Source organism: Triticum urartu, chromosome 3A, assembly GCF_056163025.1.
Source record: "Triticum urartu cultivar PI428250 chromosome 3A, HENAU_Tu73, whole genome shotgun sequence".
Taxonomy (NCBI): domain Eukaryota; kingdom Viridiplantae; phylum Streptophyta; class Magnoliopsida; order Poales; family Poaceae; genus Triticum; species Triticum urartu.
The window spans coordinates 63378260-63404227 of record NC_141875.1 but is presented as its reverse complement, the minus strand read 5'-3'; the positions used below and the strand labels follow the sequence as shown (position 1 = coordinate 63404227).

At 46.0% G+C, this 25968-nt stretch overlaps 1 protein-coding gene and 1 pseudogene across 1 annotated transcript; both read left to right on the top strand.

Moving 5' to 3' along the window:
• Nucleotides 1-12146: 12146 nt before the first annotated feature.
• Nucleotides 12147-20098, top strand: LOC147978570 (uncharacterized). Its single transcript, XM_087546384.1, has 2 exons — nucleotides 12147-12879; nucleotides 19811-20098. The coding sequence occupies exons 1-2, from the start codon at nucleotides 12157-12159 to the stop codon at nucleotides 19967-19969; spliced, it is 882 nt and encodes a 293-aa protein (XP_087402510.1). The 5' UTR covers nucleotides 12147-12156; the 3' UTR covers nucleotides 19970-20098.
• Nucleotides 20099-20117: 19 nt separating this feature from the next.
• Nucleotides 20118-23892, top strand: LOC125546655 (receptor-like protein 33; annotated as a pseudogene).
• The last annotated feature ends 2076 nt before the right edge of the window (nucleotides 23893-25968 follow it).

The window sequence follows — 25968 nt, the reverse complement described above, 5'->3', positions numbered from 1 at the left end:
TTTTTTTTTGATTGTGTTGACTCGATGAAGACTAGTTGATTGCTCCCCCATACTCCACTATGGGTGAGCCACTCTTCAGCACATCTTCACAAGTCCATTGTCACCACAAAGGACGGCAAGCTTCAAGCATTTGATCTCTTCGTGATGCTCCATTTGAACTTGCACACCGCAACCTAACCCCACAAAGAACCCTCATGAAGACCATGGGTTAGTACACAAAGCGTAATTGACAATGTTTACCATACCATGGGATCACTTGATCCCTCTCGGTACATCTTCTACACTTTGTGGGTTGATCAATTTGATTCACTCTTTGACTTAGTCTTGATCAACCTCTCACAAGACCAATCTTTAGGTAATTCCTTGAATAGCACCTTGGTCGACACAAACTCTCCTTGAAACCAACACATGTACTTCAAGAAAAGCCTATGGACAAAACCTTCAAATATAACTCAAGGCAACCATTAGTCCATAGAGATTGTCATCAATTACCAAAACCAAACATGGGGGCACCGCATGTTCTTTCAGTAGTATCGTTAGGATTTTTTTGCCTGAATGTGTTAGTGAACACTCATTCCACACATTTTCCTATCTATTATGGACTGAAAACTGAAGCTGGAATATTTTGGCAGGTAGTTAATTGTAAGGGCGATCGTGCATAGTTCTACCTGATGTACTGCATAGTCTAAGTCTTTCCAGACGAATACCATCTACAGACATTGGAAACATTGTTGAGCGCCTTTCCCCAGCTACAGGTTTGCAAGTTCACCTTTTCTAGCTTGCTTCTCTGCTGTAATTTCCCAGTTTATGCTGTTCCATGCAGATAGTTGCATAACCGAGGTTAATTCTGTCATCAAAGACTCAACTTGCAAGTGATCCTCATGCCTTTGATCAATTTGATTGGTTTGCCTGATGTTTATTATCTAGAAAACTTAAGTGTTATTTTCTCCTGTGCTTCACCACTTAAAGAAGGCATTAACATATAGGTTCAGGTGCACTTTTTTGTCTTTACCTGATTGAATATTATCATGTTAGCTAAGGGACTTTTGAGGGCAAAGCACACTATTATATTGTGATGGTGTGTTATTTTATCGGAAATATTAACGCCCACACGTGTCGGCTGAGACCACTTCGACCGAACGGCCTCACTGCCGTTAGATGCGTTGCATCAATCTTAAAGCAGGGCGCACAGACACGTCAGCAGTAGCGGTCGTGCGGGCTATTTGGGTCCTCGCCAGAACGCTGTCCTCTCCTCGCTCGCTCACTCCCACCCTTCTCATTGACCTCCCCCCCCCCCCCACCTCCCCACACGGAGTAAGTGAGCAGAGAGAGAGGATCCCATCGATTCAGAGAGGATTCCGGCTCCGTCAGGTGGCCGGCGACCGCGATGGCACAACTCCCCTTCACCCCACCCCAGCGGCCTCCTCCCCCAATACTCCTCACTGTTTTCTTCCCCTTTTCTTCGTCAGATCTGAAGACGGGCTGCCGGCGTCGACCTTCCGTCGTCGCCGAGGTTGGCGGGTGAGGTCGGGTCTCGTTGTCTCCGCACCGAGCGCGTGTAGCTCCGCCTTGATTCGGCACCGCGTCGCGGACGAGGAGCCGACGGAGCAGGGGATGCTTCTGGCAGAGCAGGCCACGGGCGCCGTCGGCGCCAACCCAGGCGACGGCGAGGGCGCCAATCCCCTCCAACCAGCCCCCGCATCCAGCACGGGGTCGACAGCAGCGGGGGTGGCGCAGCGCGCATCGACGACGATGTGGAGACGCGCGCGGTGGATTGCTCGAGGGTGTGGAAGCACACGGCATGGCCGACATCTTAACCTCCCCCGCGCAGCCATTCCCATGGCTGGTGGCAGCGGAGCCGAGGCGGGCCACTACAGAGAGGAGTTTCACCGACGGAAGGACGGCGTCGCGCGTGTGAGGCGGGCTCGCCGCCGATGCTCTCCTCTAGTTCCTGCCGTCATCCTGCTTCCCTGGACACCTCCGTGCTCACCAGCACGTCCCCAAGGTGAGCTACGTCTTACCCCTGCTTCCTTCCCTCAATATCGATATACAGAGGCGTTATGCCCTTTGAATTCGTGGCCGGAGTTTCCAGATTTCTACTGTTAGAGTACTTGTGCTGTTTTTCAGCATCATGCAGTTTGTGTTGTGAGCCACATCGTAATTCACTTAGCTAAAGCTTCATTATACCTTACCCTGTTTTAGCATTTCAGAAGATTTGTTTGTTTCATGAATGAACAACCTGTGCCAAGGTGCCCAATATTTTAGTGTGATGATTATTGTCAATTGATGATAAGTTTTTTGTTTTCATTTTTCAATATAATGTTTTGTGATAGTTTTTCATATTAATCCTTCCGTGTTCAATCCATAGTTGCCATGGTAATTTCCAATCCGTATTTTTCTTCATGTTTTTAGTATTGGATGGGACATAGTAGTTGCCATGGCAATTCAAATCTTCATGGAGAGGATCATACAGTCGTCTGTGCCATTTGTCATATAAGTGTTGTTTTGTTGTCATGTGTTTATGTGTTTTTCTTGTGCATTGTGATCTCATGAAGTCCATCACATTCATATTTTCCGAACATGGCAAATTTCGAGCATAATTGGTTTGCTGCCAAAAATTGGCATGCCAATGTTTGGCATTGTGCCAAATATTGGCAACTACTTGGTTGGCTACGAGTTGTTTTGCCTCTCTCACATAAAGTTGCCAATAGTTGGCAAGTCTCGGTATTGCCAATAGTTGGCAGTGCCAACATTTGGCAAGCAAAATATTGGTAGCAAACCAATTATGCTCTTCAGCTTTCCTTTGTAATGCTCTCATGGCAGGTTCTTCAAATTTTGCTTTTTTATATTTGTAATGGCAATTCTATCTTTGTTGACATGGCAAATATAACTACACATCCATGGCAGATTCTACACTTTTCATTGCCATGGCAACATATAGTTTTCACTTGCCATGGAAAATTTCGTACCTACATTGCCATGTCAAATTTACTTGTTAAATTCTGGAAAATTCTAAAACACGGCAAACTTCTCCAGATCCCACGCGAGAAGGGGGCTGCGGCAGCTAGGTCATGGAGGCACCAATGCAAGGGGATCGGAGGCGATAGCCACGACGCGGATGGCAGAGCAGGCGACGGCATCTCCGTCGTGGGGGTGGGCCGGCGGGCGGAGGTCACCCCCTCTATCTCCGGGCTGGCTCTCTCCGGGCGCGGCGGCCTCAAGACGGCGGGGTGCTTCCAGATACGGGGCACGCAGGTGTCCGCCGCGAGTTTTCTACGGCGAGCTCCACCATTGCATGTATGGGCCAACACATACAGTATGTTTGCCATCTGTCCTATGGCTTTTCTAGTATGCCTCTACCATTTCTGCCATCTTAATTTTTGAAGAGGCAAGTTAGTTCAGGTGGCACATTTACCCTCATCCAGATGGTATAGTTGCCATGGCAAATTTACCTTTGAGCTAATTAACTAGATTGTTTGTCATGTGAAAAAAATTTACAAATTTGCCATGGCTAACTAGAGTGTTGGTCATGGAAAAAAAATACAGATTTTGCCATGACATAAATTTAGAACAATTTGCCATGACATGAATTTACAACAATTTGCCATGGAAAAATGTTTAACAAATTTGCCACGGATAAAATAGCACAAAGAAATGATGGAGAATATTGCCATGGCAAATACACATTCAAATTTGCCGTGTTATTTTTATCAAAATGTCAAACTTTTTCGTTTTTAGTTGCCATGGTGTTCGATGAGATTTTGTCGCGCGAAGTACCTCTGAGCGCGGAAAGTTTTTTTATAATGTTTTTCCTAACTATTCTTTTAGAATCACAGGAAGAACAAATGTGATAGTGTTTTGCATATGCACATATATGGGAAAGCTTCTCCATGCCTAACTGTATCTAGCAAGGCTCACAAAGGAGGCTATAGTTGATGCACTAATAATTTATCTAGTGTGGAATGGTAGCCAGAACCGGATGCATGCGTGCATTGCATGCTAACTAGCATGATTAATCAAGGATATATTATTTAAATATTCCGGCCAATGCTCAACCTGACACGATACTAGTTCAAAAGCTAGTTTGTTCAACCTGGCACGATTTTTTTTTTGTGTGTCTCAGCTAGGTCCACCGGGCATCCAAATGCATGGTCAATGGTAATTGGATAAGCATGCATGAGCTCTCACGGCTGCAAGGGATAAGCGTTGCTCCAGAATTCACGCCAACAACGCGCTCATCCAACCGAAAAGCGGCGGCGTTACCCAGCCGCATGCGGTGCCCCCTCCAGCCCTAGCTCCTGCCTATATAAAGGCTCATCTCCTTCCACGGAAAAAAGGCACGGAGACCACGCAGCTACGCCGCAAGGCTGCCGCCCATTACACGCATATACACCATGCCGCAAGGCTTTTTCATCCTCTGATCTCTAGACGCACGTCCGGAGAGAAGACCCGCTAGCACCACATCCATCCATCATACGTCTACGCGGGCACACAGCCGGCAGAAGACCAGATCGCATTAACAGGTCAATGCAACCGGGCGAGAACACCGGCATCAGCGACATGGACACCAAGCTCACGTTCGTGAAGGGTGAGATTTTGATCTAATACATCTATTTCCTTCTGTCTCTTTCTCTATAGCATGTATGCGCTACGCGGAGAGTGCGTACCGGTCTCTGGAGACGACACTTGTGTGATCTCGTCGCCGCCATCGGAGATGACTGCACCGGAACAACAAACTGCACCGACATCGCCGGAGATCGTCTATGCCAAGCCTTTTATTTCCAGGTGTCATGTTCTTGGACCGAGATGACTCGGGAGTTGCCGGAGCTCGCCAACGATGCTGCCCAACCGCTAGCCCCGGCGCCCTTACCATGGTGGCCTTCATGATGCTCGGTGAACACCTCATGGCGTACAGGTCGCGACACACAGATTGCCATGAACAGGGCCACGGTGAACAGGTTCATGGCAAAGGGTACACCGGCGTACAGGTTTTGCATCACGCTCTTGGAGGAGACGAAGTAGTGCAACCGGAGCTCGCTGACGACACAGCCCGAGACTCGCCTTCCCCTTCACGGTGTACAGGTCCTTGGTGGAACCAATATCCGCAACGGCGGATCTAAGACCGGTTCCTCCTTCATAAGGCCCCCGTCCCCGACGAACAGGTCAATGGCGTACAGATCCTTCACCGAACCAAAGATTGCAACGACTCTGTACAAGACCGGTCCCACCTTCGAGAGGCGCACCCACCATGGCGAACAGTTCCTCGACGTACAGGTCCATGGCATCGTCGGCGCACAGGTCACTCTTTCGCGTAGTACCAGCCCAAGGCGATGCGGCCTCTGCGATACCACTTTCCACGGCCCCGTGAGGCGGCCCCTTTGTCTTGGCGGACCGCCGAATACTCGGCGTCTAGCCGAGACGAGGTGCCAACCACCTCGGTCACGCCCATGTGAGTGCGCGTTGGTTTTTTTACACTGACGCCGGTCTCCCCAAACCGTTACTCCCGCAAGGAGCAACCCGTTGAACACCCCGATGAAGCAACAAGTCATCAAGAAGTCTGAGCCGATCGCGACCCATGCTACCCCCAACACCAACTATTCCAACACCGCCAAGACCGACGAGGCACGACGGCGAGGGCGGGCGCGGCCACTGCTAAGGCCACGTCACTTGCGGCGCGTGTACCAACGAGGACACGGGCTCTGCCGCTGCCCACACACACATCACCATCATCACGCATGGAGGACGAGAAGCGAAGACGACGAAGACGACCACATAGCTTAATCGGAGGTATCTCGCGGAGCAACCCGCGGGAGTAATTAACCGGGAGCCTTCCGAGGCCCCGGGAACCAGGAGACCGCAATCGCCATAGTTAGGCTGGGCGCGCTAGTAGGCCACGGAGCGCACTTTTTCTTTACGAGATCTTGTACTTTTGTTTCTCCAATGAGATTAATGAAATACTCGTTTCCCGCATCCTTTTCTTTGTGTACTACTGTACACTGGCACGCCCGCAATTTTTTTATTTCCCCTGGCGTGTAGAGAGATAATAACACGATAACCATCGTTGTTTGTTATTATTTTTCGTGTCAAACACATGGCAACTCAACTTTTTAGATTTTCCATGATGTGTTGCCACAGAACTAACAAAAGGGTTGTGTTGCCATGTAAATATATGATGTGTTGCCATGTTTTTCTTTGCAACATGGCAATTTGAGTTCTATGAGAGCATGGCAAATGTAGTTTAATATGTTGCCATGTTCATGGCGATTTTTTGTGTGTTGTTTCACATACACGGCAACTTAATACCAAAGAAGATGGCAAGTCTTGGTTAAACGCCATGGCAAGTTTGAACATGCTTTTTGCCATCACAATTTTTGTATAATTTCACATTCATGGCAACTGTTTATACATAAGCATGGCAAATTTGATAAAAAACCCCACAAAAAGTTGAATATGCATTTGCCATGGCATTCAAATATACATTTTTTTCCATGGCAAATTTGACAATTTTTTGTGTTATTTCCATTACATGGCAAATTAATGACACCAAATATGGCAAATTTTGGTAAAATGCCATGGCAAATTTGAACATTCCCTTGCCATGGCAACTATTCATCATTTTTGTAATATTTCACAATATTGCAAAATTATTTATATTAGCATTCCAAATTCGATAAAAAAATCCATGGCATATTAGAATATGCATTGCCATGGCAATTCTGATCTTCTTTTCGTGTTGTTTCACATAGACGGCAATTTAATTACACAAAGATGGCAAGTTTTGATAAAAATAGCATGGTTAGTTTTGAACATGCTTTTGCCATGGCAATTTTATTATTATTATTTCACAATCATGGCAATTTTCAGCATGCTTTTGCCATGGCAACTATTGATCATTTTTGTATTTTTTTTCACATTCATGGTAATTTTTTTTATATTAGCATGGAAAATTTGATTAAATATTCCATGGCAAATTAGAATACGCTTTTGCCATTACATTTTTTATCTTTGTTTTCGTGTTGTTTTATATACACGGCAAATTAATTAAACAAAGATGGCAAGTTTTGATAAAATACCATGGAACATGTTTTTGCCATGGCAATTTTTGATATCTTTTTTTATTATTTCACAATAATGGCAAAGAAATCATATATAAGCATGGAAATTTTGACAAAAAGTCCCACGGCAAATTTGTATATGCATTTGCCGTGGCAATTTTAATCATTTTTGTGTTGTTTGATTGGCACAGAAAAACATAAACAATTTTTTTAATCCATTTTTTCTGCCCCCGTGATACATATGCAAATTGCCATGAACTTTTCCTTTTTACTTAATATAAAAAACATCTTTTTTTTACCATGGCAAATTTTGCTTGTAGGCACGACTGACATTTTTTCGGTTTGAACCATTGGGATTTTTTAGTACTAGTTTGTTTGTCACTCTTATGTATTATGGCTAATTCATCTTTCCGTTTTCATAGGATGGTAAATCTGGGCTTTATTATCACAACAAAACTGTGCTTTTATTTGTTTATCATGCCATGAAAGTCTGCATTTTTTAGTCTATGTATCATGATATATAGAACATTTTTTCAACAAAGTTGCCATGGCTCATGGCAAATATAGCCTATGCATCATGGAACTTATAGTGTATGGATGATGATCTATATAACATTTTAGTTCATGTCATTTTCCGAAACATGCATCATGGAACTTATAGTGTATGGATGATGATTTGTAGAACATTTTAGTTCATGTCATTTTCTGTAACATATTCTTTCTGCCCTGACAATTTAATATGTTTTGGTAAACCCTGCCATTTTTGTAAAAAATAATATGATGGCAAGTCGTAAATGTAGTGGCAACTTTTCTGGAAATTCACATAGTTTTTCCCACTTTTAAAGTTGTTGGATGGCATCGTAGGCTATTTTTGTCACGGAGACAAACCTGGGCTTTTTTTCTTTACTAAGCTTGTAGGGCCCAATATAGAAAAGGCCTGTAGGGCTGATAGGATGGACGTTCGGGTGGTGGCAGCGATGCGGGCGGGGAGAGCGATCGTCCCGAACGATTCGTTCGGTCCAGCTGCCTTCCTGTCACACATGTGGGCAGTCCAATGTTCGCCCACACAACGTCGTGTGGGCTGCCTATGGATATGCCACACAGAGTCGTGTGGTCGGGTGGGCGTTATGCCACACGCGTAGCAGTTATCGGCGTCCTATTTTATTGTGGTGCCATAATTTGATGATGAACCTATACTTTCGTAAATTCAGGGTATAACATGGTAAATTATCATGTTTGCTTTTTCTGAAGGGCGGTTATCATAGTTATCACAATCGTCTGCAATGGTCAATTTAGTGATGCCATCAATTTTCTGCAGTAACAACAAAATTTAAGTTAAACCTCCAATTTTGAAATCATCTAACTATATTGAAAATCTAATGGCAGGCTGCATAAGCGACTGGATTTTTTGATTTCCAGCAAGATACGGGCATAGGACTATGTATATAAGTAACCGGCAAGCTGAGTCTGATCGAACTATCGACATCACTGTCAGGTATTGCATATTCTGCTTACCAATGTACAGTATACATGCATGTATCTCTAACGCATAGCACTATAATTCATGACCTTTAATCTTTGTCCCGAAAGATATGTTGCTTGGCATGGGCTGCAATTATAATATAATAATAATAACAAAGATCATATACATGCATGAATCTCTAATTGGTAGGCCCTCGTATTCAGGACAGACAGAGCACGGTGTGGCTGCCGGGACGCCGGCGACAGGAACCTGGGCTTGCAGCGGATGCCAAGACGAGCCATAGAGTTGCAGGAGCGAGCAGCAAAGCGAAGGGAGGCACAGAAGAGCGGGTCTAAGCAGGCGGCGTGGTGGAGCGGTGACGGCTACCCGTGCCAATGGTGGTGGTGCTGCTGCTGGGGCGAGGCAGGGTGGCAAGAAAAACACCCGGCGGCCAAGTGTCACGGCGGCGGGCGGACACAGGGAAAGATATATTTGAAGCAATGAAGTGCAGGTTGACAGAGAACCACGACCATGATTTTCAACCCTTTTTGCACATACCTCAAGCATAGAATCGGCAGACGGATTGTCGATGAACTGTGGAGCATTGTCGGACGCCAACTTGTTTCCCGTCGAAGTCCGAGGAGATGTCATTGGACAGTCTTCCAACAAAGTAGGCGGAGACAACATTGGACAGATTTTGTCGGACAGCGTCTTGTTTTCCGGCGAAGTCGGCAGAGGCGACAATGGGCACACTACCGGCGAAGGTAGACAGATTATGAAGGATAACGTCTTACTTACCGGCAAGGTCGGCGGAGGTGGCTTGCGATTGTGATGCAATTTGCGTGGATTGCTGATCGAGCCTTTCATGTTATAGCAGTCAATTTTGTGTGAAATCCTGGTCGAGATACTCATGGCTCCGTATTGTAAGTGGAGTCGGACACCGGTGACTCCGTATTGGAGTTATTCTTGTACGCACACGAATAAGGAAAATAATATGGTAATGCGTGTACTGGTTGGCTGGAGATATATATGGGCCGATGTAACCAGTGTCAGCCCAATAGTCCAAATGAATGTGAAAGGACGGTCGATCCAGCTGTACGTGAGTAAAATAGAGGACGGCCGGACGCGGACCGCCGTACGTGACTAAAACTAATGAAAAAACATCTAACGCGGGACGAAACTAAGAATATCACCTCCCTTTAATAGTAGATATAGATATAGATATAGATTTAGCACGAACCCTCTCGCTCCCCCACGTGCGACCTTGGGCCGACCCAGATGCGGGGCGGCGCTCCCTTGTTTTTTTTTGTTTTTTTGTTTTTGTTTTTGTTTTTTGCTTCTTTAAAAAAGTTTGGTATTTCGAAAAATTGTTCACTAATGCAAAAACATGTTCAAGAATTCATAAAAATGTTCATAAATTCTAAAAAATAAACATTTTTGAATTTTGTGACAATTTTTTGTATTTTAACGAACAAGTTTGAATTTCCAATGAACTTTTTTGCATTTTGATGTACAAAATTTAAATTATATGAATATTTTTTAAATCATGAATATTTTTAATATGATGAACGTTTTTTGAATTGGATGAACAAATTTTGAATTTCAGAAATGTTAACCAATTTTAAAAAATGTTCCCAAATTTTCATAAAATCTTCATGAATTTGGAAACAAAAAAAGGAAAAGGAAAAAAGGAAAATGAAAATGAAAAAAGAAAAGGAGGAAAAAACAAGAAAAAATAAAAACCAGTTTGGGAATTTCTGAACATTCCCAAAACCCGAAACGGCTTTCTCGTGTCCGTAGCAGTACCTGATGGCGGCATTCCCCGTCCAAGGTGAGTCGTGTGTATCCCTAATTCTGACGCTAAATGATACTCCCTATTTTCCAAAATAAGTAGCCGATTTAGTACAACTTTGTACTAATAACTTTATACTAAATCAATGAAGCTTATTTTGGAATGGAGGGAGTGTCGATTTCATCGGGGCAATAGGCACAATATATGAATGGTTTTGGGGATTTTAGCTAGATAATTTGAGATCTTTTCGCTGTGACCAAGAATTTATATACGGGTGCTTGTTATCTTGAACCTTTATGTTTTACCTTGAAAAAATTACCCCAAAAAATATAACAACAAAAAATTACCCAGAATATATATTTTTCTTTTTTTCCACAAGGATGTAAACGAAACCAACGGCTTGAGAGCGCATGGCCACTACCGAATGTATCTACCACAACCACAAAAGAAATTCCACTAAATATGCCATCAAAGACCGCACCGGAAACAAAAATTGATGTTACTAAAAAAAATGAACCAAAAATTGATATGCCAAATCGGTCTAGGGCAGCAACACGAACGTAGCCCGCAATCTACTGTGATCGGTTGCGCTCGCAGCCTCAGAAGTGTAAATATTATTCTCCATGGCCTTCTTCTGTGGTGACGGAAAATCTGTACAATATTTTTTTTGGAACAGCGATGCATGTTTGCTGTGCACAGGGATGTAAACCAAACCGATGCTTCAGAGGTTTGGGCACAGGCGTTGCCGAGTGTATTTCAAAAGAAATTCCACCGAAAAAGCAGTCAAACACGGCACATCGACAATACCTGATTTGCTGAATCGGTCTATGAAAGCAACACAAACGATTTACAGTCTGCAATCGACAGTGATCGTTTGCACTCGCAGCCTTAGAAATGTAAATACAATCTCCATCACCTTCTTCTGTGGTGATGGAAAATCTGTACAATACTGTTTCTAAACACCAACTGGCATGCTGTACCATTGTACTACACACCATTGAGGAAGCATCAAACCGGTAAGTAGCGAAATGACTCCAGCTAAACAGCAGCACCTCCACGCCCTCCTACTCCTGCTACTGCGTGGCTCCTTCAGCACGAGCAGCAGCTTCGCCGGCCACCTTCTTCCCCGCTTGCTTCTGCTGCGCCTCCAGAGTCCAGACCTGCTTTGCCGCAGGCGACCAGCGAGTTCACGTGCGGCCTCTGCTTCTCTGGAGTAAATTGAAACACACAGTACCTTACGAAAACAATTATCTTGCAGAGCATGTTCCCTCGGAGTTTCTTTGAAGACTAAATTGAAACAAAAACCATTAATAATCGTCTTCCTTCAGTCCCCAAATCAACCACAATTAGTATCTGCAGCTGATGGTCGCTGTCTCAACTCATATCCCCTAAAACTCAACTTATATACCCCTGAAACTCAGGCAGTCAGACTCTCTTTCTAGTCATCTAATCCATCTCTTGAGGAGAGATTCCTAATCCTGCTGTAGATTCTTGCCATTGGAGACATGCTGCGACACTACAGTACAGTGACAACAGTAACTACAGTAGCTTGCAACGGGCCTACATGCAAGTAGAGACCTTGACTCATGAAAGGTAACAAGCCGTTCCGTAACCTTTGAATCAGTCAGCAACCAGTCGTGTGCACATCAAAGGCACTGCCGTATTGCACAGGAAATAACACTGGCCACATGTACAGAAAATAACACTAACACCAGTTAAACTTGTACTGCTACGAACGAGCAAAATGCACTGTTGAAATGTCTACTTGTATGGTTCTACCCTGTATTATATATTGCCTGTGAGAACTAGCTTGAAGTTGTAAAGCCTGACAAGCAAGCAGTAGAAAGATGAGCTCCAGGCACCCACAGCTTCACCTCATCCTGCTACTACTAGCATACTACTGCTCCACCCACACCACTGCGAATGCGTCGCCCGATCTGCCGCGCACCGCTTCGCCATCGACGCCGAAGACCTCGTCGCCGTTACCCGATTTATTCCATTCAGATCTGATCAAAGACACCGGCGAGGCTGTTGCGCTGGCGGCGGAGGGATGGCGCTGGGCCGTTAGGTTCCGTGAGGGCCAGGGGAATTGGATCAGCGGCCGGTTGCACCATTCTCCAGCATCTCGTTGGACGGCGTTGCTGGATCTGGACAATGACGTCCGCGCCGGCGACTACATTGACATTGACGGCCAGATGAAGGTAGGAACCCTTTTGCGTATTGATATTTTCGATGTGGTTGTCGATCTTCGTATGCAGATGGTTTCAGAAGAGGTTCATTCGATCGAGATACTTGACACATCCTCGGAGTCTAGCGGAGGGAAGCTAGATCGGCGGGTTGGAGGCCGCTTCTGGGTGCTCGCGGACGAGGATGATGATGAGGAGGGCGCCGATGGGAAGTGCGCCCGCGAATCGCCGCAGCCCTCGCCGACTTTTGACGCCGTTGGTCCTAGTACCCGGGTGGCATGTCAAGGGCCGACTCCTGACGATAAAGGAAGTTCAGATCACCTGTCAGTTCGCCGGAGTACGGCGGCGACGTCGATCAAGCCTTGGAGGGGCCCCCTGCCTAAGGTATGCCTCCCAACCCTAACTCTTTTTTATTTGATTCACCCCGAGTCCTGGATTAGGGTTAAGAGAAGGAAGAGCAAGTGTCGGAATGTGGCCGGACCGACGCCGGTGGCGGCAGCGGCGACCACGCCGGCGATCCCGGGGATCGGGATCAGGGCGGCTCGGGAGGCACGTTTGAATTCTTTACTGGGCCGAGATGGGCCAATTTCGCCAGAACAAACGCCGCAGCTTGTTGGGCCGGAGATAGTTGGGTATGAGGCCCAGACTATTCCGGTACCCTCGGTCCTTGCGTGCACAGGCATATGCAACGATCACATGGATCGATCGACGTCGTTATCGCGACTTCCGCCTAGGGTTCGCAGGAGCAGGAGGCCGGGGTTTTGAGTCCGTGGCTCTGGACGTGCGCGCCGGATTGCTCCGCTCTCTGCGATGGCTGGTCGTGGGGCGGGGGTTCCTACGGGGAAGAACCCTCCTCGGGCAGTGGCTGCCACCGGGCGCGGCGGGTCTGCTGCGCCGCCTCCTGCAGCTTCTGGGCGGGGCGCCGTTGGTTCTTCGGTGGGAGCCGGAGCGCCGCAGGGCACGCTGGGCTGCAGTGGTGGCCACCATAGCGTCCGGCCTTCGGTGCCGGCGGTGGGTCGTGGCGGCCCGCCTGCTCCTAGGCCGCCGGCGCCAGCAGCAACTCCGGATGGGGCCTTGTTGGCGCCTGCTACAGCAGGGCGGGGCCGGGCGCACGGTCCGAGGCCGCCTCCGCCTAGAAGCGGCCTGGTCCGGTGCATGCACAGGCACCGCCGCCTCAGTCTGGAGCTGGAGGAGCGGGAGTGCCCCGTGGACCAGCCAACGGTGGAGCTAACGGACCGCCGCGGGGTCAATGGGGTGATGACGGACATGATGTTTATGGTGAAGGTATACACCGAGGTTCATCGTCCACAGGTGGTGGACGTGAACATGCTTGGCAAAGCGATGGCACAGCGGACAGACCTTTTTATGGCCCCCCGGGGTGTCTTTGTTGAAGGGGCATCAGGCCCTAACCACCGGCAGCATGCTGGCTACCGTGGCCATCATGGTCGAGGTGGCCGAGGTGGCCGGTACCGGCAACGTCATCCTCCTCCGTCGGCCGTCGTTGAGCTGACGGACACCACTGAGACGCCCAATCCTGCTCAGATGGCGGATTTATCAGATCACGCTATGGAGGTGCTCACAGAGCTGGCAACGGTTGTTGCCACAGCGTCGGGGTCGGTTGATAATACAGACAAAGCAGAGTCAGATAAAGCATCCAAATGGGCATGCAAGAAGGAGAAGATGCTTTGCTATCGTTGTGGTGAGAAGGGCCACTTTATTGCGGATTGCGTAACTGAGCTTTGTGATACTTGCAGCAAGCCGGCACATGGTACGGGGGAGTGTCCTATCTTGCGTGATCGGATGCCCACTATTTCTATTTATGGTGTGTATTGTGCTGAGCTGATGTTCTTTGAGTCCCCTAGTGCGCGAGAGATCCCAGAGGAGACTCCGTGCATGACTACTGGAATTGTGAAAGTGACCAAATATGATGTATCCGAGTCTCAGATTGTGCAGAGGCTTATGGAGTTAGTTCCAGGTGACTACCAGTGGGAGCTTGTCAGTATTGAGGGCAATATGTATAAGGTTGACTTCCCATCTGTTCAGGATTTGCAGAGACTTTTGAGTTTCGGGTTGTGCCGTGTGCCTGGCACAGAGTGTATTCTAGAGTTCCACGAGTGGAAGAAGGTTGAGCCAAAGGGCAAGCCTCTTACTCGGGTGTGGTTACGTTTCTTTGGAGCTCCCTCGAAGCCGATGCAGGACGCTAAGGTGGTTGCTAGCTTGGGTATTTTGGTAGGGAAGACTGAGCGAGTGGATATGGCCTTTACCCGAGCTCATGGGGTGGCTCATTTGTTGGTGAGTGTTCGGGATATAGAGTTTGTGCCTGATGGGGTTATGTGGACATATTGGGGCGAAATGTTCCCACTTGAGATTGAGTTTGAGGATGCCGAGCTTTTCGCTGATGCCATTAATGGGACTGATATAGACATGCACGAGGGAGACGATGGGTCTGCGGCCAAGGAGGCGCCGGGGGCTGAGGTTGGACGTGAGATGTCCAACGGTTCGAGGCCAGCTCAGACAACCGTGCACGAGACAGCATCCTCCCCCTCAGTGCTGATGAACACGCTGAGATTTGGGTCGTTTGAGCCAGCTTCTGCACCTCCCAGACTTTGGAGTGACCGGGTGGAGGACGATGATGAGCTGGAGTATACGCTTCCTCCGCTGGTTTCTGCCGATGCTCAGGAGCCGGTGCTCGCGGTCACGGGGGTGGCTTGCTCTCTGGGAGACTCGGCCGTGGCCTCTCCGACGGCGATGGTTGCACCTCGGGGAGGGGGCTATGGTCAGGTCACTACGGCTCCCTCCTCCCCTCAGGTCGCCTTGGTGGCCGCACAGGCCGGGGCGCCCAGCCAGAGGGTCGGGATGGGTGGGGAGTTCGGGCAAGAGGCCCACATACTTCTCTCCCCCGACGCACTTGAGCCCATCCTGACCGAGGCCTCTCCGACGGTGGTGGTTGAGCCTCGGGGAGGGGGCTATGGTCAGGTGGCGGCGGCTCCTTCTTCTCCTCAGGCCGCCTTGGTGGCTGCACAGACTGGGGCGCCTATGACGCCCCCAGCCAGAGGGTCGGGACGGGTGGGGAGTTCGGGCAGGAGGCCCACAAACTCCTCTCCCCCGGCGCGCTTGAGCACCATGGCGTCGCTTCCGGGCAGATATCGGCGGGGCCTACGGTCAGGGCAGGAGGCCTTGATGTCTGTAGGCCCTCTCGGGAGGACGTGATCGCATTCGGAGGGATTTCGGATCCAGTATCTGAGGGCCGGCGGATGAGTCGCCGGCTCCAGGATTTTCCGGAGGTTGACGACATGCAGCAGAGGTGCGCTATGCAGGCGGCCAAGCTTCTTGACATTGGAGTCACTACTGGTATGTCTGTTAACGTATCTAATTCAATTTTACATTATTCAGATGAGGAGATTATTCATAATGCAAACCAACTAGGAGTTTCACTGGGGAGTAATGATAGTGAAATATCCAATTCGGTCAATGATCTCCTAGATTTGGAGGCGGAACGTGCATTAGAGACTATTCGAAACCTAGCTGCGGTAAAACCCATGAACGATGCAGAGATTGATGCGTTAGGGGTTAGAGTGCTTGATAATCTTTGTGCGGATCTTGCACCATCCAATCCTGAATCCGAGGAAGAGGATGCAACTCTAGAGGAGGATATAGCTAGCCCCACTGTGCCCGGTTATGAGGACCGGATGGAGGATCCAAGTAGACCCAAACGCACGTGGAAGCGGAAGATTTATCCCACTTCTGCGGTTCGTCGGAGTGCTAGGATTCGGACTACCAAAAAATTTCATGATGAAAGATGAAAGGAATCTTTTGGAATAGCAGAGGTCTCAAAGACTTGGCTAAAAGAAGGTTTCTTGCTGAGGCATCTTTAGAGCATCGTTTAGATTTTATTGCTCTCTTGGAAACTGGTCGTGAGAACTTTGCGCCCCAGTTTCTTGCCTCTCTTATGGGCGGTGTTGATTTTGATTGGCATTGCCTTCCTTCGCGAGGAAGATCGGGTGGGATCTTGCTTGGTGTGAGATGCGACTCGCTAGAAGTCCGCAGTGTAGTGATGGGTGACTTTGCGGTCAAGTTTTGAGTTAGGTCTAAAACTGATGGTTTCAACTGGGCTTTGGTGGCGGTATATGGTGCTGCACAGCCTGAGCTAAAACCGGAGTTTTTGGCGGACCTTGTTCGAATCTGTGGGTCTGAGCAGCTTCCAATGTTGGTTGGGGGTGACTTCAATATCATTAGGAGGAGAGGGGAGAAGAACAACGATAATTTTGATGGCAGGTGGTCGTTTATGTTCAATACCATTATTGAAAGTTTGGATCTGAGGGAGATAGAACTTTCTGGTAGAAAGTTTACCTGGGCTAATGCTATGCCAAACCCGACGTATGAAAAACTTGATCGAGTTCTCGCGAGCGTTGAGTGGGAACAGAAGTACCCTCTCGTAACGATACAAGCCCTCTCGCGTGGAATATCCGATCACACTCCTTTGTTTCTGGACTCGGGAGAGCCGAACCACATGGGGAACAAAAAAACCTTTTCTTTCGAGATGGCCTGGTTTGAACGCGAAGGTTTCTTGGACCTGATTGCCAGGGAGTGGGTTAAGGGTGCAGGAGGTAGGACTTCGGTCGAGCGTTGGCAGAATAAGATTAGCCATTTGAGAAGTTTCTTGAGGGGGTGGGCTAAACACCTTAGTGGGGTGTATAAAATTGAAAAGGACAAGCTCCTTTCTCTTATTTAGGCCCTTGACATACAGGCTGAATCCACGATGTTGCAGCCAGCCGAGCTTCAGGTTAAAACCGAGGCGGAGAAGACGCTGAAAGAACTTCTCCGCGAAGAAGAATTGAAGTGGGCATTAAGGGCTAAGGTCCGCAAAGTTGTCCAGGGGGGACGCGAATACCCAATTCTTTCACTTAATTGCTAATGGCAAACATAGAAAGAAGAGAATCTTTCAGCTTGAGCAAGACGAAGGCACCATTTTAGGACAGGACAACCTAAAAACCTATATAACCGAATATTACAAGCAGTTATTTGGACCTCCCGAGGATAGCTATGTGTCCCTCGATGAGTCCAGGATTGAGGATGTACCTCAATTAACGGCTGTCGATAATGATATTTTGGTTGCCCCGTTCTCAGAGAAGAAGGTGTTTGATGCTATTGCACAGATGAAAAACAATAAGGCTCCCGGACCGGATGGTTTCCCGGCTGAGTTTTACAAAAAGTGCTGGCACATTATTAAGGGGGATTTGTTACCTATGTTCCATGATCTGTTCTCTGGACAGCTTCATTTATTTCACTTGAACTTTGGAACTATCACATTGCTTCCTAAGAAAACAGATGCTGTGAGAATAGAGCAGTTCAGGCCGATCTGCCTTCTTAATGTTAGTTTCAAAATCTTCACCAAGGTCGGGACTAATAGGCTTACACAGATTGCGCATTCTGTGGTGCAACAGTCCCAAAGTGCTTTCATGCCAGATAGAAACATCCTTGAAGGGGTGGTTGTCCTTCATGAAACGCTCCATGAAATCCATTCTAAAAAACTTGATGGAGTAATTTTTAAGGTGGATTTCGAGAAAGCGTACGATAAAGTCAAATGGTCATTCCTTCAACGGGCATTGCGTATGAAAGGTTTCGATGAAGCCTGGCGCCGGCAGGTTAAATCGTTTACGCAAAAAGGTAGTGTTGGAATTAAGGTGAATGACGATATTGGTCATTATTTCCAGACACATAAAGGCCTAAGACAAGGAGATCCGATGTCCCCTATCCTGTTTAACATCGTGGTGGATATGTTAGCACTTATGATAGGAAGGGCTAAGGAGAATGGTCAAGTAGGTGGCTTAGTACCTCATCTTGTTGATGGAGGTGTATCCATTTTTCAGTACGCTGATGATACAATCATCTTTATGGAGCATGATTTGGCCAAGGCAAGAAATATGAAGCTGGTGTTATGCCTTTTCGAACAATTGACCGGGCTTAAGATTAACTTTCACAAGAGTGAGTTGTTCTGCTTTGGTAGAGCCAAGGAAGAACAAGAGGCTTATAGGCAATTGTTTGGGTGTGATTTGGGGGCGTTACCTTTTTCTTACCTAGGTATACCAATCCACCACCGTAAGCTGACAAATCGAGAATGGAAGTGCATCGAAGATAGATTTGAAAAGAAACTGAGTTGCTGGAAGGGCAAGCTCATGTCATACGGAGGCCGACTAATTTTGATTAATTCGGTGCTCACGAGTATGCGTATGTTTCTTCTATCGTTCTTTGAAGTCCCAGTTGGGGTTAGGAAAAGACTGGACTTTTATCGATCGCGTTTCTTCTGGCAGGGTGATGAACTAAAAAGAAAGTACCGGCTAGCTAAATGGGATATCATCTGTAGACCGAAAGACCAAGGGGGGTTGGTATTGAAAATCTCGAAGTTAAGAACAGATGCCTTCTTAGTAAGTGGCTGTGGAAGCTATCCCATGAGACTGATGCCACGTGGGCACAAATACTGCGTAGCAAGTACCTTCGGACCAAAACTTTGTCACAAGTGACGGTTAGGCCCACTGACTCGCCTTTCTGGAAAGGACTCATGAAAGTCAAACAATCACTGTTTAATAGGGCAAAGTTTATTATTGGCAACGGTGCTAGTACACGGTTCTGGGAGGATACTTGGCTCGGAGAGACACCCTTGGCCATTCAATACCCGTCTTTATATCGTATTGTTCAACGTCGTGAGGTGTTCGTTGCAACGATATTTCAATCTATCCCCCTTAATATTCAGTTTAGACAGTCGCTAGCGGGCAATCGTTGGGAAGAATGGCTCCGTCTAGTTAGGAGGCTGATGGAGGTTCAGCTTTCCCAGCAACCAGATGAATTACGCTGGAAGCTAACTAGGTCTAGAGTATTCATAGTTAAATCAATGTATATTGATGTTATCAACTCGAGCTTCATTCCTACCTCCAAGCATGTTTGGGCTGTCAAAGTTCCTTTGAAAATAAAAGTGTTCATGTGGTTTGTCCACAAACAAGTCATTTTAACTAAGGACAACCTGACAAAGCGTAATTGGACAGGATCTACTAGGTGTAGTTTCTGTGATCGGGATGAGACAATTAAACACCTGTTTTTTGATTGCCCGCTGGCCAAAGTTCTTTGGCGTACCGTCCACATTGGTTTCAATATTACTCCATTGAATTCTATTAACGTGTTATTTGGGACATGGCTTAATGGGATTGAGCCTGTTTTAGCAAAACATATTCGTGTGGGAGTATGCGCTTTGCTCTGGACTATCTGGAATTACAGAAATGATTTGGTTTTTAACAGAATATCACGATTTCATTTTGTGCAGGTTATCTTCCGAGCCACGGCACTAATCCGTTTGTGGTCGCTACTCACTCCGATGGAGGCCAGGGAGCATTTGGTTACTGGGTCTATCTGCTGGGAGATGGTAGCTCGGAATATCTTCAACCGGTTTAGATGGCGGTCATGTAATAGGATAGGCAATTAGTTTACCTATCTTGCTTTAGCCGGCCGGTTGTGGCGTCCCTGTTTTGGCTAGTTTGTTTTTCTAGCCTATTTGGCTCTGAGTGAGCTTTTGTTTCCGTTGGAGACTTTGAGACCTTGTTACAACCTTTTATTTATAATAAAATGACCGTATGCATCGTTCTGATCCAGAGGCCGGGGTGCCCCCCTTTTCGAAAAGAAAAATGAAACCACAACCCAGTGCCTTCCTGACCATGCTTCGTCTCTACTCCAGCTGAAGCATTCCTTCCACAACCCCAGCCTATCATCGTGGCAGCATGGCACAGACTGTTGCCAATGGGAGGGTGTTGGCTGCGACAGGGCCTCCGGACAGGTGATCACTTTGGACCTCAGTGATCGTAACCTGCGGAGCACCAGTGGTCTCAGCCCAGCGCTATTCAACCTCACCTCTCTCACAAACCTCACCCTCTCTGGTAACTACTTTGGCATGACCAACCTTCCTGGTTTTGGGTTTGAGCTGCTGACCAAGCTCCTCAGTCTCAATTTATCTAATACGGGGTTTTTTGGTCAGATACCCATTGGAATTGCACACCTCGAGAATTTGCTTATGCTTGATCTTTCTAGTAATGACCTGTATCTCCGAGAGCCAAGTCTTCAAACCCTCATAGCAAACATGAGCAATTTGAGATCGCTCAATCTTGATACTGTACAAATCTTAAGCGGTGCATCAACTTGGTCCGTTGCATTAGCAGACTCTGTTCCTCTACTACAGGATCTTAGTTTGTTTCATTGTTCACTAAGTGGTCCTATTCACCATTCATTCTCCCGACTCCGTTTTCTAGCAACGATCGACCTCGCAGCTAATGGAATTTCTGGACAGGTTCCTAGCTTCTTTGCAGAATTCTCTTGCTCTCTTTGATAATAATTTTGAAGGACAATTTCCCACGAAGATCTTCCAGCTAGGAAATCTCACATATCTTGAAGTGTCCTACAACCCCAGTCTTTCCGTGCAACTACCAGATTTTCCACCGGGAAATATTTTGGAATATTTAGACCTGAGGGCGACAAACCTTTCGATTGCCATACCAGACTCCCTTTTCCATCTCAACTCGTTGAAAGCCTTATGCCTTAGCACAACAGGATTTCCCAAGCATCTCATTACTGCCATAGCTAACCTTACGTCCCTAGAGACATTGTGGCTCTTTGGGTCAGGAATAGAGAAGCCAACGCTCTCTTGGATTGGAAGATTTAAGAATCTGACAGACTTGTTGCTGATAGACTATGATTTCTATGGGCCGATTCCATGGTGGATCAGAAATTGCACGAACTTAATGTTCTTAGAGCTCTCTAATTGAAATTTGTCTGGGGCAATACCCTCATGGATCGGGAACTTTACCAAGCTTTCAGGTTTGGTTTTATCCTACAATCGACTGGGCGGTAAGGCAGTGCCCTCCTGGATTGGGAACTTGACCAAGCTTTCAGTTTTCGATTTATCAAATAACCAGCTGACCGGTACGGCAGCCCCCTTCCCTTCCCATATCACATCATTATTTACGTTATTGTTTATTGTTCTTTGACTACTGTTCTCTATCTGCATGCAGGCAAAATCCCAAACGTTTTGTTCAATCTTCCAAGCTCAACAATAATATGTTATCAGTGATAGATATTGAGGATGGCTATCCATTTCCTCATCTCCTCACATCACTAGGATTAGCGCATTGTAACAACCGAATAGATGGAGTCATATCAAGTTGGATATGGGTGAATTCGAACTTGAAACATATATAGTATGTCCAGGCTGAACCTCTCAAACAATATGTTCACTAGCCTTGAAAACTCTCCATCTGTTGTTCATATGCACAATTTAGAGATTCTCGATCTTAGTTTCAACAAACTGCATGGCAGTGTACCTATGCCACTCAAAGGTACACTATTACATTATTAATAGGCCAAGAGTGAACAAAACCGCTCAAAAAATAATAGCTTGAGCGGTAAGACAGCCTCCCCTCCTCCCTTCTTATATCACGTCATTACGTTATTTTTTAGGGGTATTTAATGTCCTATGTTTGTTGATGTCTATTTATATGCAGGCAAAATCCCGAAGGTTCTGTTCACTCTTCCATCATTGCAAGGACTAATACTATCATCAAATGAACTTTGCGGAGCTCTAGACGACATTCCAGACCACTTATCTACCTTCCTGCAGAACATCGACCTAAGCAATAACAACCTTGAAGGTCATATACCCAAATCTTTGTTCGATCTTACGAGGCTTCAATATCTATCCCTTGACTCGAATCAGTTTGAAGGCACCGTAGATCTTAGCCTGCTTTGGACGACGAAGGCATTGGATACATTAAGGATCTCCAACAATATGTTATCAGTGATAGATGTTGAGGGTGGCTATCCATTTACTTTTATCCCTCGCATCAGAGAACTAGGATTAGCGCACTGCAACCTTACAAAAATTCCTATTGCATTGAGGTACGCAAATGAATTGTATTCCTTGGACCTCTCAAACAACCGAATAGATGGAGTCATACCAAGTTGGATATGGGTGAAGTGGAAGGATATATTCTGGTTAGACCTCTCAAACAATATGTTCACTAGCCTTGAAAACTCCCCTTCTATTGTTCATATGCCCAATTTATATAATCTAAATCTTAGTTCCAACAAACTGCATGGCACTATACCTATACCACTCACGGCTAAATCCCAGGCATTTTTAGATTACTCAAAATAGTTTCTCTTCTATTATACCTAACTTCGGTAGGTGCCTTCCCAACAATACCCTATACCTTGATTTGTCCAGGAATAAATTAAGTGGTCACGTACCAAGGTCTCTTTGTACCCAACAATATCTCGAGATACTGGACTTATCATACAACAATTTCAGCGGTGTGGTACCATCCTGTCTAATGCAAGGTAGCATGATCTGGTTGACTACGTTGAAGTTAAGGGAGAATCATTTCCATGGGATGCTGCCTGAAAATATTGGAGAAGGATGTGCGCTTCAGACAATAGATTTGAACAACAACCGAATTGAAGGGAAAATACCCAGATCGCTATCAAATTGCCAACGGCTAGAGCTCCTTGATGTTGGTAACAATCAAATTGTCGGTTCTTTTCCATCTTGGTTGGGGGTTCTTCCACAACTTCGAGTTCTTGTCTTAAGATCCAACCAACTCAACGGAACCATAAGGGATATTAAAGGTGACCATATAGTCAGAAACTACTTTGCAAGTTTGCAAATACTTGATTTAGCCTCCAACAACTTCTATGGAAACCTACCAAAAGGATGGTTTAATGAGCTGAAAGCAATGATGGAAAATGTCAGTGATGAGGGACAAGTTCTAGGGCATGAGACAAATTCAAGGGAAGGATTTTATCGAGATACCGTTACCATCACATTCAAAGGGTTTGGTCTTAGTTTCACCAAAATCCTAAGCACTTTCAAAGTAATAGATTTCTCAAATAACTCATTTGATGGTCGTGTTCCAGAGTCAATTGGGAGGCTTGTTTCCCTGCGGACTTAACATGTCATACAACAACTTCACGGGACAAATTCCATATCAGTACAGCAACTTGTCTCAGCTGGAATCGATGGATCTCTCTTGGAACCAGATAACAGGGGAAATACCACAGGAGTTAACCTCACTTACTTCTCTTGAATGGTTGAATCTTTCATACAACAACTTGTATGGAAGAATACCGCAAGGCAACCAGTTCTCAACATTTTCCGACAGTTCATTTGAAGGGAATGCAGGCCTCTGTGGAGTTCAGCTCTCCAAGCACTGTGACAATCACAGTTCAATTGCTCCAAGTGAAGTGGCTCCAGAATCTGACAGCTTGTGGCAGGACAAACTCGGTGTTATCCTTTTGTTCGCGTTTGTTGGCTTTGGATTTGGAGTCGGCTTTGCATTGTCATTCTTGTTGGGCAAATTTTAACATGGTCCCTCTTACCCCCTCTTTTTACATGTGAGGTAAGAAGGTAAGAGTTAATCAAGCCACTAATTAATGAGATCAACGGATCAGATCTATTTTATACTCTTACCTCTCATGTGAAAAGAGGAGGTAAGAGGGACCATGTTAAAACTGCTCTTCTTGTTGCGACTATATTGTGGCATGAAAGGATGGGTCTGCAAGCAATCATGAATCCATATGTAATACTATTCGCATACTATGTAGTATGTACTGTATTAATTTTTCTTCCTGAAAAATGATATGCTGTGTGCATATGGGTTTTGCTTTCTTTAGGATGCACAATATGGGTTTTACTTTTTATATGAGCAAACTTAAATAAACCACTTTTCTATGGAAGAAATTACTTATCTGCCTCCTTCGGTTGCATTGGATTCCTTGCATTGATCGAGCTTATGTTACATATACAATGACACACAATATGCAGCGTTTTATCTATTTTCTCTGTGCGCAAGGATGTAAACCAAATCAGTGCTTGAGAGATTGGGCATAGCCACTGCCGAGTGTATCTACCACCACCACAAAAGAAATTCTAGGATAGTCAAACACGGCACGGCGACCAACCCTTGATATGCTGAATCGTTCTAGGACAGCAACACAATCTCCATCACCTTCTTCTGTGGTGAAACAATATCTGACTAGTCCCTTCAAGGAACATCTGACTACAGTTATTAAACAGAAACTGGCTCCAACTAAACAGCAACCTCCACACAACACCATTGAGGAAGCATCAAGCCAGCAAGTAGCAAAATGGCTCCAACTAAACAGCAACACCTCCACCTCCTCCTACTCCTGCTACTGCGTGGCCTCCAGACCAGCTGTGCCGCGCGGGACGGCCTCCGTCGTCATTTGCTCGTCTGCAGAACATAGTGTTCAGGGAACAGTTCTTCCAAGACTTGCAGTTTAATTAGGCATTATTTTTCGCAACAGCATGGTACGTATCAACCATGCACCTGGTCTGTCACCCTTATTTCTACAGAGCATAACATCGACTCAAAGCACAACTGCACAGGCAAATTAAAGCCGTTCATCCCCAGGTTCACAAAGACACCTCGCTATCCAAGCATTAGTATACAGGGCTAAATAATATGCTCAGAGTTAATAGCTTCTTAGGTAGTACAACTGAGGCTCTGCCTCTCTGCACCAAATATCTTACAAAGCAACGTAACTTCCACTTTTTAAGAACATGTCCCCAAGGTATTTCTGTCAAGTTAAAACAGAACACTTAATTTTCTTCTTCCTTTAGTGTCCAGATTAGCTATGATTAATAAGCGTAGCCTTTCCTAATCTCGGCTCAGCTTATATCACCTGTAACTCAAGACTCTTACCTTACAGAGCAAAGGGTAACCTTTTCTCTTCAAGTAGGTTCCCAAGGTATTTCTTTCAAAGTAAAATAGGAGCATCAGTATTCTTCTCCATTTAGTCTTCAAATCAGCTATAATTAATATGTGTAACCTTTCCTAATGTTGTCTCAACTTTTATATCCCCTAAAACTCAGACTATATTTCAAGTAATATAATCAACTCCAGCTTTGGAGGAGAGCTTCTAATCAAGTTAATAATGTAGCTCTCCAGCTGTAGATTCTTGCCACTGGGAGACACGTTACGACACTATTGTACAGTGATACATTAACTACAGTAGCTTGCAACGGGCCTACATGCAAGTGGACCTTGACTCATGAAAGGTAACAAACCGTTACGTAACCTTTCAATTAGTCAGCAACCAGTCGTGTGCACATCAAAGACACTGCCGTATTGCACAGGAAATGACACTGGCCACATGATGACTCTACACATGCTTTCATCTTGGACTACTAACAGTTAAACTTGTACTGCTAGGAACGAGCAAAATGCGCTGCTGAAATTTCTACTTGTATAGTTCTACCCTGTATTATATATTGCTCCGAGCACTAGCTTGAAGTTGTAAAGCCTGTATTTATACACGGGTGCTTGTTATCTTAACCTTTTATGTTTTCCTTGAAAGAACTACCCAAAAAAATTAGAACAACAATGTTCGTGGACCTGAGTCTGCAGTGCACAAGGA